General features: G+C 51.3%; 1 protein-coding gene across 1 annotated transcript in view; it reads right to left on the bottom strand.

Moving 5' to 3' along the window:
- SLC24A4 (solute carrier family 24 member 4) overlaps positions 1–15,625 on the bottom strand; it is a 133,483-nt gene that overhangs the window by 26,555 nt on the left and 91,303 nt on the right. Inside the window, exons 10-12 of the mRNA XM_039884055.1 lie at positions 14,204–14,346; positions 9,940–10,109; positions 5,654–5,858 (exon numbers count right to left, since the gene is read on the bottom strand). Of these exons, the coding sequence (XP_039739989.1) occupies positions 5,654–5,858; positions 9,940–10,109; positions 14,204–14,346 (518 nt within the window). The remainder of the gene's footprint in view (positions 1–5,653; positions 5,859–9,939; positions 10,110–14,203; positions 14,347–15,625) is intronic.

The following is a 15,625-nucleotide window of genomic DNA, read 5'->3' as shown; positions in this document are numbered from 1 at the left end:
CCCCCCCCCCACCCCGCCGTGAGATGGTAATGAGTGCTCTGCCTCGCTCACTTCGAGAAAGCGTGGGGGGACTGAAGAAAAGCAAAAGTATGGGGCTTGCTGCCTGTCTCGGGAGGCCTCACCTTGAATTTGGAGGCCCCTGGGGAGCGTGAAATAGAGGCTGCTGGTCCCAGAAACACCAGCAGAGTCCAGACACTGGCTGGTCCTCCACCCCACTGGCGAGCCCTTTGCCTTAAACATCCAGCAAACTCTCAATGGCAGGGCGGGGCTGTTGGGTTCCTGGCGTTTGCAAACCACACAGACCTAGCAGCTGGCCTCCTCCCGTGCTTCCCTTCCTCGTTGCTGCCCCCTGAATCCCAGAGCGGACATTCCGACTCAGCAGAGGGCCCTCCTGCCAAAGGGGACCAGGCAGAGGACAGCACTTTGGAGTCAGGCAGACCCGGGCACAGCCCTGCCCCTGGCACCTACTCACCTGTGCGTGGCTTCCTGAGCCCTCGTTTCCTCATCCAGGAAATGGGGACCACACCAGCCATCCAGCAGGGCTGTGTGCAGACTCTAAGCACTGACCGTAAGGTGCTAAGCACAGGGCCGGGCAGGTGCCTGATGGAGCATGTGTATGCCAAGCTCTAAGTTGGGGCCCTGCCCCCTCCTCTACCTGACTGTGAGACTGAACTCCACATGGGTCTCTTACTAGGTCTGGTCTAAGTTAAGTCATCAATTGAGACTGGTTTTATTGCTTTTCTCCAAGCCACATGATAACATGGAAGTGGACACGCGGAGCTGGCCCTCAGCAGCCCCATTCCAACCTCTGCCCGGTGTCTGCAGAGGCATCTCCCATACTCCTGGCAGCTGAAGCTCAGGAATTTGAATTAGGTTCCCTGATTTGAAAAGCAGAACTGAGGTCGGGCGAGGCCACCTTTCTGCTCCTCTGGATGCATTACCGTCAAGCAGGGAATCCACGCCCAGGCACTGTCCGGAGGCCTGATCGGCGTCCCAGTGTCCAGTTGATATTGCCGTGGGAGTCGAGACATAGCTGTGGCGATGGCCCCTGTCTCACAGCTCTGAAGGTTGGCTCTTGAACTCGATAGTTCTAGCACTTCCCGGCTCCCCACCTCTCTGATTCTAGTGTGGTGGTGGTGCCCATTTAGTGGGTAGGCTCTGGAGTCACTGCTGGTGCCCAGACTAAAATGCCCTTCCCTAGGTGCATAAGGCACCTAGGCCTCTGCGTTAATTTCCATTCCTCCTGCCCCTGAGATGGGTTATATCCATCATTTCCTGATGATGCTAGAGGCACTTGTCATAGACACGCACCAGGGGTGCAGGTGTGTGTATGTGATCAGCCCCTATTCCTTCAGAACCATCCTTTCTAGGGGCCACCAAAGCCATGTTAAATGACAGCCAGCACAGCTAAGTGACGAGGGGTGGGCACCTGACTTCTAGGTCAATGGCATTTGTTCTGTCAGGACTCTGGAATTCAGATGCAACACCAGCGAGCTATATTAGGGAAGCTGGAACTATCATGAGTCAGTCTGGGACCAGTGGAGGCTACAAGCTGCCTGCCATACGCGCAGACAGTGAATTTGGGGAAGCCAGTCTGCAGCCAAGGAGCAGAACAAGACAGGCACATGTGGAGAAATGAAGAGCCAGGAAGAGTCTTGACACCCACTGGGGCCCTAAGTCCAGCCATTTCCCTGCTCCTGGGATCCATAACACACCCCTATGTCCTTATTGTAAAAAGGTCCCTCTTTAGCTCAAGGGAGTTTGTGTGAGCTTCTGTTGCTGGCAGCCAAAGAGGCTTCAGGACTGAGCTCACGCCCAGTGCACTGTGGGTCCTGGGCCCCCTTGCCACCTACCTCCCAGCTTGCACTGCACTGGCCTGGCTTGCAGGGACATGACAGGGTGGGCTCCAGGACAGGTGGCCCAGATGCCCGGCTCTGCCTGGTTGAGAGCACCCTTTGGGCAAGACCCTGCCCCTCACTGGGACTTTGTTTCCCACTCTGGAATACAAGATCCCTTTTCACCCTAGCTAATCACAGAGAACTTGGAGGAAAATTACTTTCATTTAGATTTAAAAGAAAAATAAATTGAGCCCCTTTCTCCACTATGCTCTATTACCTGCTTTTAGAAATCACCCATAACCAGAAAGTGGAAATCATCCAAATTTCCATCAACCGGTGAATGGATAAATGCAGTATGTCCACAACAGACTATTATTCAGCAATGCAAAAGAATGAAGCACTGATACATGCCAGAACACGGCAAAGCCTTAAAAACATCATACTAAGTAGAAGTCAGGCACAGAAAGCCACATATTACATGATTCCATTTATATGAAATGTCCAAACTAAATAAATCCAAAGAGACAGAAAGAGTGGTGGTTGCCAGGAGATGGGGGAGGAGGGATGGAGAATAACTGTTAATGGGTGGGGGGTTTCTTTTCGGGGGTAGGAAAAACATTCTAAAATTGCTTGTGGCGATGGCTGCACAACTTTGTGAATAAACTAAAAACCACTCAAATGTATACTTCAAAGGTATGACTATGACGGTAAGTGAATTATATCTCAATAAAGCTGTTGTATTAAACAGTAAACATGCTCGGCCAGTGTTTTTTCTAACTGAGCTGTGATCTGACACTTCAGCATGCCAGAAACAGTGATTGACAAGGGCATGTCTTTGAAATCCTGACCTTGACTTATGAGACGATCTACTTAACGTGCAATTTCTCCGGTGGTTCCTGAGACCGAGGTAAGAACAAGATCATTTCTACCCTAAAGTGCTGTGAGTCTCTGGGGGCCTGGAGTGGACGGGAAGAGTGTATGGAATTTCACATGTAAATGTGCCCACGGCACCTGCCGCTTCTCCACGGCTTCCATCGCTGTGCTCAGGGGGCTAAGAGGAAAGAATGGGCACATGGAGTTTTCTAGAGTCCCGTCGTGCTGCACCCCCTTACTGGGTTCAGAGGGACACAACTGACCTCTCTCCTCCGGCCACGAGAGCTCGCTCAAGTGCTCTGTGGAACTGAGGAAGACGGAGGTGGGGTGGGGAGGGAGAATAAGCCCTAAAAGCTTCTGGAAATCTTCAGAGTGCTCATGCTGAGTTTTGTTATAATTAAGGAACAGAAGGTTTAGCTGCGCCATCCAAGGCCTGATGAGAGAATATTAGGGCCCAAGGGCCCATAATTCAAGTAAATTTAACACAGTTTACTCAGCACAGGCACAAGGAATTTGGCACCCTGGATACAAGCTAGGACAGAGGCAAGCATTGCCTCGCGGCTCCAAAGGAGCTGAAAGAATCTATTGGTAGGGTGACAGTGTCATCCCCTAAGCATGTCTGGGGTCAGAATGTCCGTGTGCAAATCCCGGCTCTGCCCCTTCCTTCTGCGTGACCCTGGGCAACTGAACCTCTCTCTGCCTCGGTTTCTCCACTTGGGAAATGAGCACCATAGTACCCATGGGGTTGTCACGAGGACTCAATGAGTTAACACATGTGACACGTGTGGAGCCCTCTGCCTGGTCCATAGTAAGTTCTCAGCAAGTTTCACCTCCCGTTACTGTTTAAGAAACTCCAAGGGCGTGGACTTTTGCGAAACACACATCCACCCCAGGTTCTCCGCTGAAGTGAGCTGAACTGCACTGTAGGTCCAGGGTACACATATATCTAAGACCGTTTGTCCGCTAAGTGACAGCCCTGGGGCTCATGATCTGGGACTCTGCTCCCCCACTGGACTAGCGTGTGATGGTGTTCACAGCTTGGGAGGCACAGGGTGGAAGACTCAGGAAGTCCCATAGGCTCTCCGAGCCTCGGTTTCCCTCTCTGTAAAATGGGGATAATGATAATGCCTCCCTCACAAGGCAGTTGCGAGGACCACGTGAAAATGCACCCAAAAGCAGCAGCCACACAACTCCCTTCCCGCCCCCCACGCTCCCCTCACGGTGAGAAGGGGAAGAGGAAGTAACTTGTGGTTTCCAAGGGCAACACCTGAAAACACATCCACAGGAATACAAAGGGAGCTTTCTGCAGAAACACAGGAAGCTCCAGCCTGTTCCTTTTTTAGGTCAGGGAGAGGCAAACACTGGGCAGAAGCTCACAGCACTTGGCTCCATTATAAGCCAAGCCTAGGGGAATGTTCTGGAGCCCCTGGCTTGTGGAGGAAGGTAGACCAGATACAACAGGAAGTCCTGGCCCACCAGGAAAGGCCAAGCTCCCTGCAGGACTCCTGGGTGCAGAGAACCTGGGAGCTGTCTGGGTCTAGTCCCTGTAAGATAGCAGCATTCCAAGCCTCCCATCTTGGGAGGGGACCTGCCTACAGTCCCTGCAGGGAACTAGATTCGGTTCCCCACAGCCACTTCTCTGAGGAGCACTGGATCCTGGGGCAAGGGGAGAGGGTGGCTGGCCCTGGGGTCCATCCTACAATCCCGCCAAACTCAAGGTTTCGAGGAAATGGAGACAAGTGATCCTCACATGTGGCCGCCCCACTTCTGCCGAGAAGGGCACATCCCTTCGCTGGCTTCTCGCAGAGCCCTGGTCAGTGGGCAGCATCAGGACATGGATTCGGATGAAGAGGCTGGTGGAGGGTGGCGCTGTGGCCCCGACAGGCTCTATAAAGTGGGGATCCTCCCACCCACCTCCTGGGGCTGGAGAGGAGATCCCACAGGGTGGCAGCTCCTAGTCAGTCTCATCCACTGGCAAGCCCGGCCGATTCCTGGACCGTGGCTGCATCTCCCTCCCTGTAGCCACATCTGGCCCTCCCCCGCCATCTGGTCTCCAGGCCCTGAAGAACCGAAACCTCTTTGGTGACCGTAGCCCATGGTCCCTGTACTCAGCCGCATGCACCGAGTCTTGGGAGAGGAACAGAGCTGGCGATGTGACTCGGGGCTGTGTGGGTACCCAGGGCTCCGGACCTCTGATAAACACACAAGTAAAATATGCCAAGTGGGGCAGGGCCTCAGCCTGGCTCGTCGGCTTTGGAGCTAGCTCTCCTCTAGGTGGACGCACCGTCCCCAGGATCCCGCTCCATAGAGATGCCCCTCCCCGTGTGCCCACACAGATAATCTGACATGGGTTCCTGGGATCTAGACGAGGCCACCCCTCTTTCTCTCAGTGTCCAGGACCCAGGGACCAAGCTCCCTCCCAAGTACGGTGTGACCTTCAGCCCATCAGACAAGCTGGCCGAACATGGTGTGCCGACGTGCCAGGGGTGTGTTAGATGGGGGCCGACACACAGACCCCCTCCGCCTTCTGGTTGGCAGAGGGGAGTCTAGGGCGGCCCGATCCCCTGTGCTGGGCCCCTCTATAACCTCAATAAGGGGACCAATTTCGTTTCCTGGACCCACCCTTCATGTGAAAGAAGGTTGGGAGGGGTTGAGCAGGAGCGGCAATGCCTAAGTCGGCCAGCTCCTGGGAACACCCGGAGGAGGTTTGAAAATGCTGATCCCGGTCAACGGAACGTGCAGGGTTTGGAACCAGGCCCTGAATTTCAGGAGGAGCCTCTGGCTAGCGGTGACCAGCATGCCTGGAAAATCCAGGGAAGCCCTTTGATTGCAAAAGGGGCCTCTCTTCTCAAGGTGAAGCACAGTGGCAGAGTTTGGGGCAGGAGTGTCCCAATGGAGCCCAGGATAGCATGGCCTGAGGGCCCTGTACCCCTAGAACTCACCGGGCACGGAGAAGGGGGACAGGAAGGTAGTCTCGACTGGCTCCGGCTCCGGGGGTGGCGGTGCGGGCGGAGGCTGTTGCTCCTGCTCCCGCTGAGGGTCTTCCAGGTTTTCCACGGGAACATTCCCGTTTTCAATGTTTTCGTGTCTCCCGTTTTGAAGTGGCTTGCTGCTCATACCGTTTGCCGAGTTGATCAGTCTCTGCCGCTGTGTGGACAGGAGGCAAGACAGACACCAAGATGTGTGACGGATTGTCGCACTGTTGCTTCGTTCCTTACATGCACACAGCCCTTAACGGTTTCTAGAACACACCCCTAGAGATCGGCTTGTCTGTGACTGGCCCCAGGACCTAGGGACTCATCTAAGTTTGCTTATCTTCACTTGGACCAAGACTAGCAAGCCTTTGAGGCACAGTCAGAGGCCTCTTCTCACTGCCAACCTGTCCACCCAGCCCATGACGCTGGATGACAGTGATCATTCAACAGACAGTCATAAGCCATCTGAAGACAGACACAGGAGAGGCCTTGGACAGTTTTTAAAAGTTAAAAAAATTTAGGTTTATCACGCAAAAAGTACACTTACATTAAGTGTGCAGCTCAGTGATATTTTACATCAAGATGTAGAACGTTTCCAGCCCCACAGAAGATTCCCTCAGACGTTTTCCTCATCTATGTTCCCCCTCTCCAGAGGTAACAAAGGTTATTAATATTCTGACTTTTAGAAATATCAATTAATTTTTCCCAAACTTGCACTTCATAGAAATGGATTTGCTATGTATGTATTATTTTATGTCTGGCTTCTTTCTAAGATCCATAAGACTCATCTGTGTTGTCGCAAGACTCAGTAGGTCATTATTTTTCGTGACTGTATAGTATTCCCTTGTATGAGTAACCAGCAATGTATCTGTTACCTGTTGATGTGATTTGGGGTTGTTTCTCCTTTTTTGTTATTATAAAGAATGCTGCTGTGAACACTTGTGTACACACTCGTCTCTCTTAGGATTGGAATTGTTAGGTCAGAAGGTAGGTTCATGTTGAACCATCTTACACTTGCACCAGCAAGGAATCAAAATTTCAGTTACTTCTCGTTCTTGCCAGCACTTGATATTGTTAGTCCTTTTAGTTTTAGCCATTCTGGTAGGTATGTGATGGTATCTAACTGTGGTTTTCATTTGCATTTGCTCGATGATTAACGATGTTGAGCATCTTACAGGGTTACCGGCCATGTGGATGGCCTCTGCGGTCTAAGACTTTTGCCATGTCCAATGAGTGTGCTTTGAACCACTCTTTCCCCAGCTCATTCTAGCTACTGATGAAGGCTGCTCCCTTCCACCCAAGCAAAAGCTGATCTTCACCAAGTCTGAGTTTCTACAAAACCAGGGAAAAACAAAGGCCACATTTCAAGAAATCAACAGGTTTCCACTTTCCTGAGAATCTGCTTGGCTTTGCACAGCTCATCTTTATATGGTTCTCATAAAAAATATGGATGGATCAGCTTTATGCCTTGCGGTTAATGATTATCACACAATGGATACACATATCACTCCAGCAGGAGACCAGAAATCAGAAAACATGTCTAAGGCAATATTCTGAATGCCCAACACCTATCCTTGTGCTTATTGGAATTAAAACAAAGTCATTTTTACTTAAAGTGGAAGCATGTCATTCCTCTAAAAGAAAGAGGAATTGACTACTTAACTGCCTTCATGTTAGTTTTAGGTGGAGATTCCTAAATCATGAAGTCTAGGGTGGGGTGGAAATTAAAATTTGTGTCCTACAAGTATGTCCACAACACTTAACACACCAAAAACAACAAAGTGATCTATGCCTGAGACTCAGACATAGAGGCATAGTACTTTACTACCCAAGTAGGGTTAAATCACAGGTCATCCTTGTAACTAAACAAACAAACAAATAAACAAACAAAACTAGCCGTGCAAAGACAGAATTGCAAAGGTCAGAGGCATGACATAATAGCAACATGAATCGTACCAATGGGAGGGGTTCGTAACTCTAGCTTAATAGGAATAAATAGAAAATTGTACCTGGAAAAATTATCCAAGTCTATCTGAGGTTGTATTAAGAGAAGCATAGATTATAATATAAAGGAGGTGATGGATCCACATGCTGAGAGAGACAAACCAGGAGGAGAGTAACTAGATGGTGAGGACTGGAACCCTGTCACATAAGGGGGGTGGGAAGTTCCAAGGATGTTAAGATTCAAGTAGAAAATCAAGGGTGGCAACTGCTGCCTGATGTTCAGAGGGTCGTCACGTGGAAGAAGCAATTACAAGCAACTCAAGCAGTGGCTGGATGTTACTGAAGGAATAAAGATACAGAAGGAAGGGTGTGGGGGAGGCAAACTAGATTGACCCCTAAAAATCTATGAAGTTCCCTTTTGCTGTCCAGACTCAGATTTGGGTTGGAATTCCTGTTCTGCCCTCTTTTTAGTTATGTGGCTTTGGGACAATTACTTCAACTTTCTGATAGATCGACTGGAAATACCATCATCTTCTCTGGAAGGTCATTAAGAGGATTCGCGCTGTCACAAAGATAAAACATCCAGCACCTTCCTGGCACACAGCAGGTGCTCAGTAAATTACAGCTAGTTGCACCAGCTCAGAACGACTGGCATCCAGGTGTGAGGTGAGGAGAAGAGAGTTTTGGGGACAAAAGAGGTGGGTGACCGTATGGGGTGGGTTCATAAAGGTGATGGGAAAACGAGCGGGGTGAGATTCTGGGCATCTTGACAATTCGTCGCAGTGGCCGCAGGTGAGGACAGTCAAGGCAGGTCCGATGTAACCATGGAATGAAAGAAAAACAGAGCCCTCCTTCTATGACCCTCATCCCTGTCCCCAAGCACCCACTCCCAGCAAACCCTCTCTGACCATGAACAAATAAGGGCATCCAGCCCATAGGCACTTCTACTACGGATTCGTTTTAGCTGTGCAAGCTTCTCTGTAACATTCAGGAACTGAAAGGGGTGGAGAGGAAATGAGACTGAAAGATCTTAAGAAATGACTGGGTATTATGAGGGTTTTATTCTCCCCATTCCTATTCCATAATGAATTTCCCCGAAGACACTGCATAGCTCCCAGGCGTAGCCTTTCAGTTGTCTGTCACCGAAATTTTTAGAGCTGGAAGCACCCTCAGATAGAGAAACTGAGGCCCAGGAGGATTGAATTAATAGCTCATGTGAGATGAAAACTGAGAATTTCCCCTCCCGAGGGCTCTCCTTGCTACCTTCCCGGGCAGGCGAATCCCAACCAGTTGGAAAACAAAGTTCTCTCAGCTGCTTAAAACATTTGGGGGCAAGACAAACATTATTGGCTCATCAAAACTCTATCATTTCCCTGGCTGTGTGTACCATGAAAAATATACTCTAAACCCAAATCCCCAAATCTTAAAAGCTTTTCAACCACCGCCCCCCGCCCCCACTCCCAGTAGATTCAATTCTTACGCTCGTGAAAAACGGTCAAGGTTCAATAAAATTTCATTAATTTAAATTTTACCCATTTAGACCGAAAGGATTTAGAATGATTCAAAACTTACAGTGTTTCCCTTCCTTAATACACCTTCCGCAGAGAGGGCACCTTATATATGAAATCAAAGTAGAAACGTTCAAAATACAGAAAACTTTAAACAGTGTAACACCTCATTCTTGCACATAATCGATGTGCTGTCAATGATTAGCTATTGAAGTTTCAAGTTCTCAGGTAAGTACCTGGGTCTGAGGGTAAGGACTTGAAACATATGCACATATGCAGCAAAGACTGGAAAAGCTAGTAAAGCAATAAGCCTGTGAGCTTTGCTATACTGTCCGTACATTAAATAATATTTGAACTTGTTTATTTTTTTTTTCAAATGAGGAAGAGTTGAGGCACATCGTGAAGCAGAAAATGAGGGTACAGAGTGAAAAGAAAGTCCCAGAAGTAACTGCCGTTCACCAGTGTCTCGGTTTCCTGCTAGAGTTCTTTTATCCATAGAGAACAGGGGTGTGCTCATCTTTTGTTGCCCTAAATAACATTTTAAAGAAACAATCCATACTTCAGACTGGGCTTTCTCTAATTAGTTTTATTCTAGCTCCCGACGAAATACTCCGTATGGTATTTAGTGTCTGTCTGCCTTAAAATCACTCCGGATCACACCATTTGCTGCCTGCGGTGATGTGCAGGCTTCCTGAACAGAGGACACTCCGGTGGCCGAGCATCAGGAAGTGTACTGACAAGCCAGGGCCTTCTGAGCCCATCCAAGGCCATCCGCTCTCATGGTCCTTTAAGAAAACTTACCTCGTTAATTATGATCCTGCTGGCCATCCGCAGCCGGGTCCTAGGCCCAAACTTATTGGTGATCATTATGCGTAAGCCTGCCTCCGGGAAGGTGAACTTGGGCGGACTGGAGCTCATGACCTCGTCCACCATCACCACTGGGTTTTTGCTGTACTGCGGTTCCTCCTTCACTGTATTGAGCACAAGGCCATGATTAGTGCCGAGATCCCCCTGGTGACAATACCCAAGAACTGGGGTGACTGACTCTGTTGTAGACTTCTTGGGCTGAGGTCTTGGCAGCTGGCAGCCAGCCATCTGGGAGCCTAGCTTCAGCTCCTCCTATTAGTCGAGCGGCCACCGGCTCTGAACCACCTGCCCACTTAGAGAATTAGACACAGCCATATGCTCCCCCATTCTAGGCCCACTCACAGGCAGCCCCTCCACATCTAAACCCCCTGACAATCAATGCCCCTTTCTTCTGCAGCTCAGTCTGGCTAATTACATGGGTCTTTCAGTTCCTCATCTAAGCCTCACCGGGCAGCCCACATGCAATCCAGACAGGGTTCCTACCGCCTTTCATCCATGACTAAGAAGAAACCTTTCTTCCCCCAAGTACAGAGGCTCAGATAAAACTTTACAAATCAACAAGGGCCCCTGGAATGGAAAATGCTGGAAAGCACCAGAGAGCACTGGCTCTAAACTTCCTACAAGGCCAGCTGCTCTGTCTTTGAGGGACCACCTCCATCTAGCACAGAAGGTGACTTCTAGCTTTGTTCTCCTCGAGGCAGGCAGTGTGGATAAAGATTCAACTTGTAAGCTCTGGATGAGGCAGCTGAGACCCAGGAGGGGAGCTGCTGGCCAAGCCCAGTGTCTCCGGTAAAACTGCCACCGTCCAGCAGGGAGGCCGCTGTCTCTGACCCTATGCTTCCCCTCACGTGGCTGAAAAGCAAGCCTCGCCAGGCCCCAGAACGCTTCCTGGCCACCTTCGTGAACATGCTTCAGGCTGGAGTCCTGGGGGATTTGACATCCAACTCCAGAGCCCCAGAGGGCCTAGTGAAAGAAACACTCATGAACACGGCACACAGAAGCAGGTGGTTTCCCCTGCGAGAGGCTGTCGAAGCAGATATGCCCATCCCTCAGCACCGGTCACCAGCTCCTGGCGAGCGTCCTCCCCAGGGAAAAGGGTAACCAGGAGCAGCCAGGGCGAACCCACGTGAGAGTTAATGGCACAAACAGGAACAAACGCACACCAGACACGCACCCTCACCCGACAGGCAGCAAGGCTCAGCAGACAGGAGGCGTGTGAGTTAGAAACAGAGCCAAGAGGACCATGCGTTTGTCGGAGACAGGCACCCACCTCCAGTGAGGTATGTGCTGGGCTTGTGGATTTTTTTTTAACGCACGTGTTATCGCTTGGATTAAAGCGGATTACTTACACTTTAGAAGAGGAGGGTTAAGGAGACAAAGGCCAACAGAGACTGCCAGAGATGATTAGCGTGCGGTGGATGCCCAGAGCCCGGGGCGGCATCCTGGATGGTGGCCAAGATGCCGGGGGGTTATTCAAAGGAGGATGTTAGTAAAGGGGTGTCTGCTATGGGGCCTTCAATGCTTGCGGCCTCTGGCCTTCGGGACGGCCCCTCTCCTGGCTGAATTCCATGGCTCGGTCCCACTCTGGGGTGCAGGAGCCCCTGTGCCCGCCGCCCCTCCCTGCTGTAGGGAAGCGCGAATCCTCTCTACTCTAGACCCTCCATCTCAGAGGAAACCAGGAGAACGGCTGCAGGATGCAGGCTCTGTCCAGACCACGGAACCATTCCTGCCACAGGCATCGCCTGGGGAGACAACTGGGCTCGGGAGGGAGTCCAGAGTGTGTCATGATACCTGGACCCTTGGGCACTGTCCTGGTGCTGCCCACCACGTGGCAGCACAGAGTGATATGTCCAAGCCAGAGGTGGTGGCCCAGAAAGTAGCCCAATTACAGCACGTTCTTCCGGCAGATCCGCTCAAGGCCAAGTATCACCCCCCTCCCTCCCTGCTCCAAGCCAAAGCTGTGGCCAGGGCCAGGGCAGCCTGAGAAGATTCCATTGTGAGCCCAGCCAGTGGTCAAGGTGGCCCTGGCTGTCAGGTCATGTGCAAGGCCGCCCAAAAACCAGGAAGAACTGGAGTCCTGGCAGTGGCAGGAAACGGGGTACCCCCCTGCCTTGGTCCTGGGGGACCTGTCCTTGGTGTGCTGGGTTCTGCATTCCTGAGAATTGAAGTGTGATGTGAAAATTTGTACATGTTCTGTAGGTGCTATCTCACCCCCCAAAAAAGAGAAAAATGGCCCGAGCTGGCCCAATTCCAGGCCTGTACCACATTTTCCCCTTGGCCTTGACCTAAATGTTCTTTTTTTTTTTTTTTTTTGCCCTGATAAAGTCCCTTCCTTTCCCTGTACTTGGAGGGCCATCCTGTGTCTAATCTTCCAATTTTTAAAAAATTGTCCTAGACTTAAGACATTTTGGGGAAAATAATAAACTTGCGGGGAAGCCCCACTGTCATGAGCACAACGGTGCCACGGGAGGGCTCCAGGAAAGGCCCCAGTGGGCAGCGGCCTCAGGGCAGCCTGACGTCCCTGGAAAGGGCCATGGCTGAGGCCCTGCCTCACTGCACGTGAGGAATCCTTCACGCAGGGCACTGGGGACAGGCTGCCTCCATCGTCCACACAGGTGGCAGGCAGCTCCCGGGGCAGGCACCCAAGGAAGTGGGCATTGTCCATCAGCTGGAATGACTCAGCATTCAGCATCTCTTTTCTTTGCCATGAGGGTCAGAGGGCCCCGGGAGCACCAACCTCTGTGTAGACACGGGAAGGAATCAGCCTGCCCCGACAGGCTGTGTGGGGACCTGCAGTAGGGACCTTGGAGACAGTGTGTCTGTGGAGCTAAACTCCAAAACGGCAGCCGCCTCGTTCCTGCCACCTCTGACGAGGTTGTCCTGGAAACGAGCCCTCCCTGGGGTAGCCTGTTGGGCACTAAAGAACCAGGACGAAGGCACAGCCCCAGGCTCTGCCGGCGGCCTGTCTGTCTCTCATGGGTGGGTCTCGGGCAGCCAGGCTGTGGCTGCACCTGCACCCCAGCCCAGCAGGCTTCTTCTTTCTGTCTGGAGATTCATCCCTCGCTCCATTCATCCCTCACTACCTGAGACAGGACAAAACACAGTTGCCTCAAGTACACGTGGGAAGAAGCCCCTACCTTGATCCACCACAGGGAGAAACTGGGGAGGGGACCAAGAAATACAGATTTTGGCCTCCACGTGTACCAGACGCAGGCAAGCGGGCTCCCCTGAGACACCTGGCCTCACCACTGACATGACAAAGGAATTAAAGTCGCCTGAAAGAGAACTGACTTGCCCAGGGCCACAGGGAACGAGAGAGAAAGACCCTTCAGGTGGCCAGTCCTCGGCTCTCACCTTTACCTACCCTGCAGGTGGAATTCAGGATGTGGCTTAAACCCTGTTTGAAGAGAACCTATTCAGGCCTTCGCACTGGTCTTGCTGGGGAAGAGAGTGACTTTTCTCACCCTCCTGGCAGCTGCCCCACAGACAGAATCACCTGGAAACTGTATTAAGACAAAGCTTCCCACGCAGCCCAGATGATCTGGCAAACTTGACAGAGATGACAGGGGCTGGCTCCAGAGGCCCAGAGTCCCCACACGAGGCCACAGTGAAGCTGAAGAGACCAGGCTGCGGCCCCCAGGGGATGAGGCTCCTGGGCAGGGATCTTGGGGGCCGGCCTCAGAATCCCTGCTCAGCTGTGCCCACCTTGCCTGGCCTCGCCGTTGCTCCGGGCAACGAGGCAGGGGTCTCTCCAGAATAGAGTTCACCAAAACCAGCCGGGCATTTGAGAAACCACAGACAGACTGTGGCCTGCTCTGCTACCCCAAGTCTTTGGCTTCCTGTCACTGGCCTCTCACATGGGACAGTGATAGAATTCACTGCATCTCAGAAAAGCCAAGCGGGCCTTGAGCCTTCCTCTGAGGGTTAGGGCATATCCCCAGGGATGTGACTGTTGAATTTTTCTTCATCCGCCTCCCGCCTAAGTCAATGCCAACCTGAGCAAGATAACACTGACTCTCCCTCCTCATTTAGGGCCCTGGGACCAGAGCAACTAGTGAGGCAGGGCCTCAGCCACTGCCCTTTCCGGGGACGTCAGGGTAAGAGAGTGACAATCTGAAGGAGTGTCGTGTGTGCAGGAAAGAGAAGGAGAGGTGATTTCAGGAACGTGGTTCGGCCACTCCTGTCTGCTCAGCCTTACCTGGCCCCAGCAATGGCATGGAAGGGTCATCAGAGCTACTATCACAGTAATCATTACCATCCTCCAGCTCACTGTTGACTGTGTTGCCATTTGCAATGGTCTTTTGTTTGATTGTGAAAAAGGCCTGCATCTTCACATTGTACCTGGAAGTTAAGGCAGGAAGTCAGAGCTGCGGGAGAGACCTGGCAGGAAAGAGCCGGGCCTCCGCCTCCCCTCACACCCTGCGCACACAGTCTGGCCGCCTCGGGAGCATCCCACAGTGAGGGAGCGGGAAAGCCAAAGCGTTGCTCCTGAGCTCACAGAGTTTCCTGGCAGAAATGAACAGTGTGAGGGGCCCTTCTCCAACTGAGCTGTCGGTGGGCTTCCTGGGGACATAAAAACCCTTCAGCCCGAGAAAATGACCGATGTCTACTTATTGCACATCACAAGCCCCTCCTGATAAAAGTTCAGCCCGGCCTCGGGCATAGACTTAAAGGGGGTATTACCAGGCCTGTCCTTCTCCCACGGATGCGAGTCTGGGGGCCATGTGCCGGCCTCACTGGCCCAGCACCCCACCCCACAGAGAAGACATTCTCCATCCCAGATCCTCAGGCTGTCCGCCTCACTGGACGACACTCAGATCTTTTAAGGACAATTCTCCTGCAGTTTGAGTTTATCATCTCTTTTTATTTACGATCCACAGCCTCATAAAATTTAGCGTTTTTCTTTGTAATTACCCGTGGAGGTATGAAGAAGATAAAACCTGAATATGGCTCAGCTCTTTTTTTTTAATGTGGAAAAACATATACAACATAACATTTGCTATTTTAACTATTTTCCATTTTGAAGTGCACGATATTTTGACTATTTTCCATTTTGAAGTGCACGATTCAGCGGCATTAATTACATTTACAAGGTTGGGCAACCATCAGCACTATTTCCAAAACTTTTTCAGGATCCCGAACAACCATGTGCCTGTTGGTCAATTAATTATTCATTACGCCCCCCTCCAAGCACCTGGCAATCTCTAATTTGCTTTTTGTTTCTGAGTTTGACCCAGGTACCTCATATAAGTGGAATCAGACAATATGTCCTTTTGTGACTGGCTCCTTTCACCCAGAATAATGTTTTCGAGGGTCATTCATTCTGTAGCACGTGACAAAATGTCTTTCCTTTTTATGGCTAATAATATTCCTCATGGGTACTTTTGAGATGGTTCTGACCTGCGCAGCTTCTAGCGGGCCTCCAAGGTGCACAGCCCCAGACCCAGCGTCTGCATCATCAGTACTATGAGTGGCGCCCCCTGCAGCTGTGCGAGGCAGCAGCCCTGAGAGGTGGCATTTTCTGAAGCTTGGAGCAGAAGTGAGGCTGCCCGGCCGTTTATATGGACAGCGAAAAACAGTATTCACCGTAGGTCATAGAGAAGCCTCAAGCAGGATGGGA

The sequence above is a fragment of the Pteropus medius genome, unplaced genomic scaffold, assembly GCF_902729225.1.
Source record: "Pteropus medius unplaced genomic scaffold, Ma_sr-lr_union100, whole genome shotgun sequence".
NCBI lineage: Eukaryota > Metazoa > Chordata > Mammalia > Chiroptera > Pteropodidae > Pteropus > Pteropus medius.
This window is presented reverse-complemented; position numbering and strand designations above follow the sequence as displayed.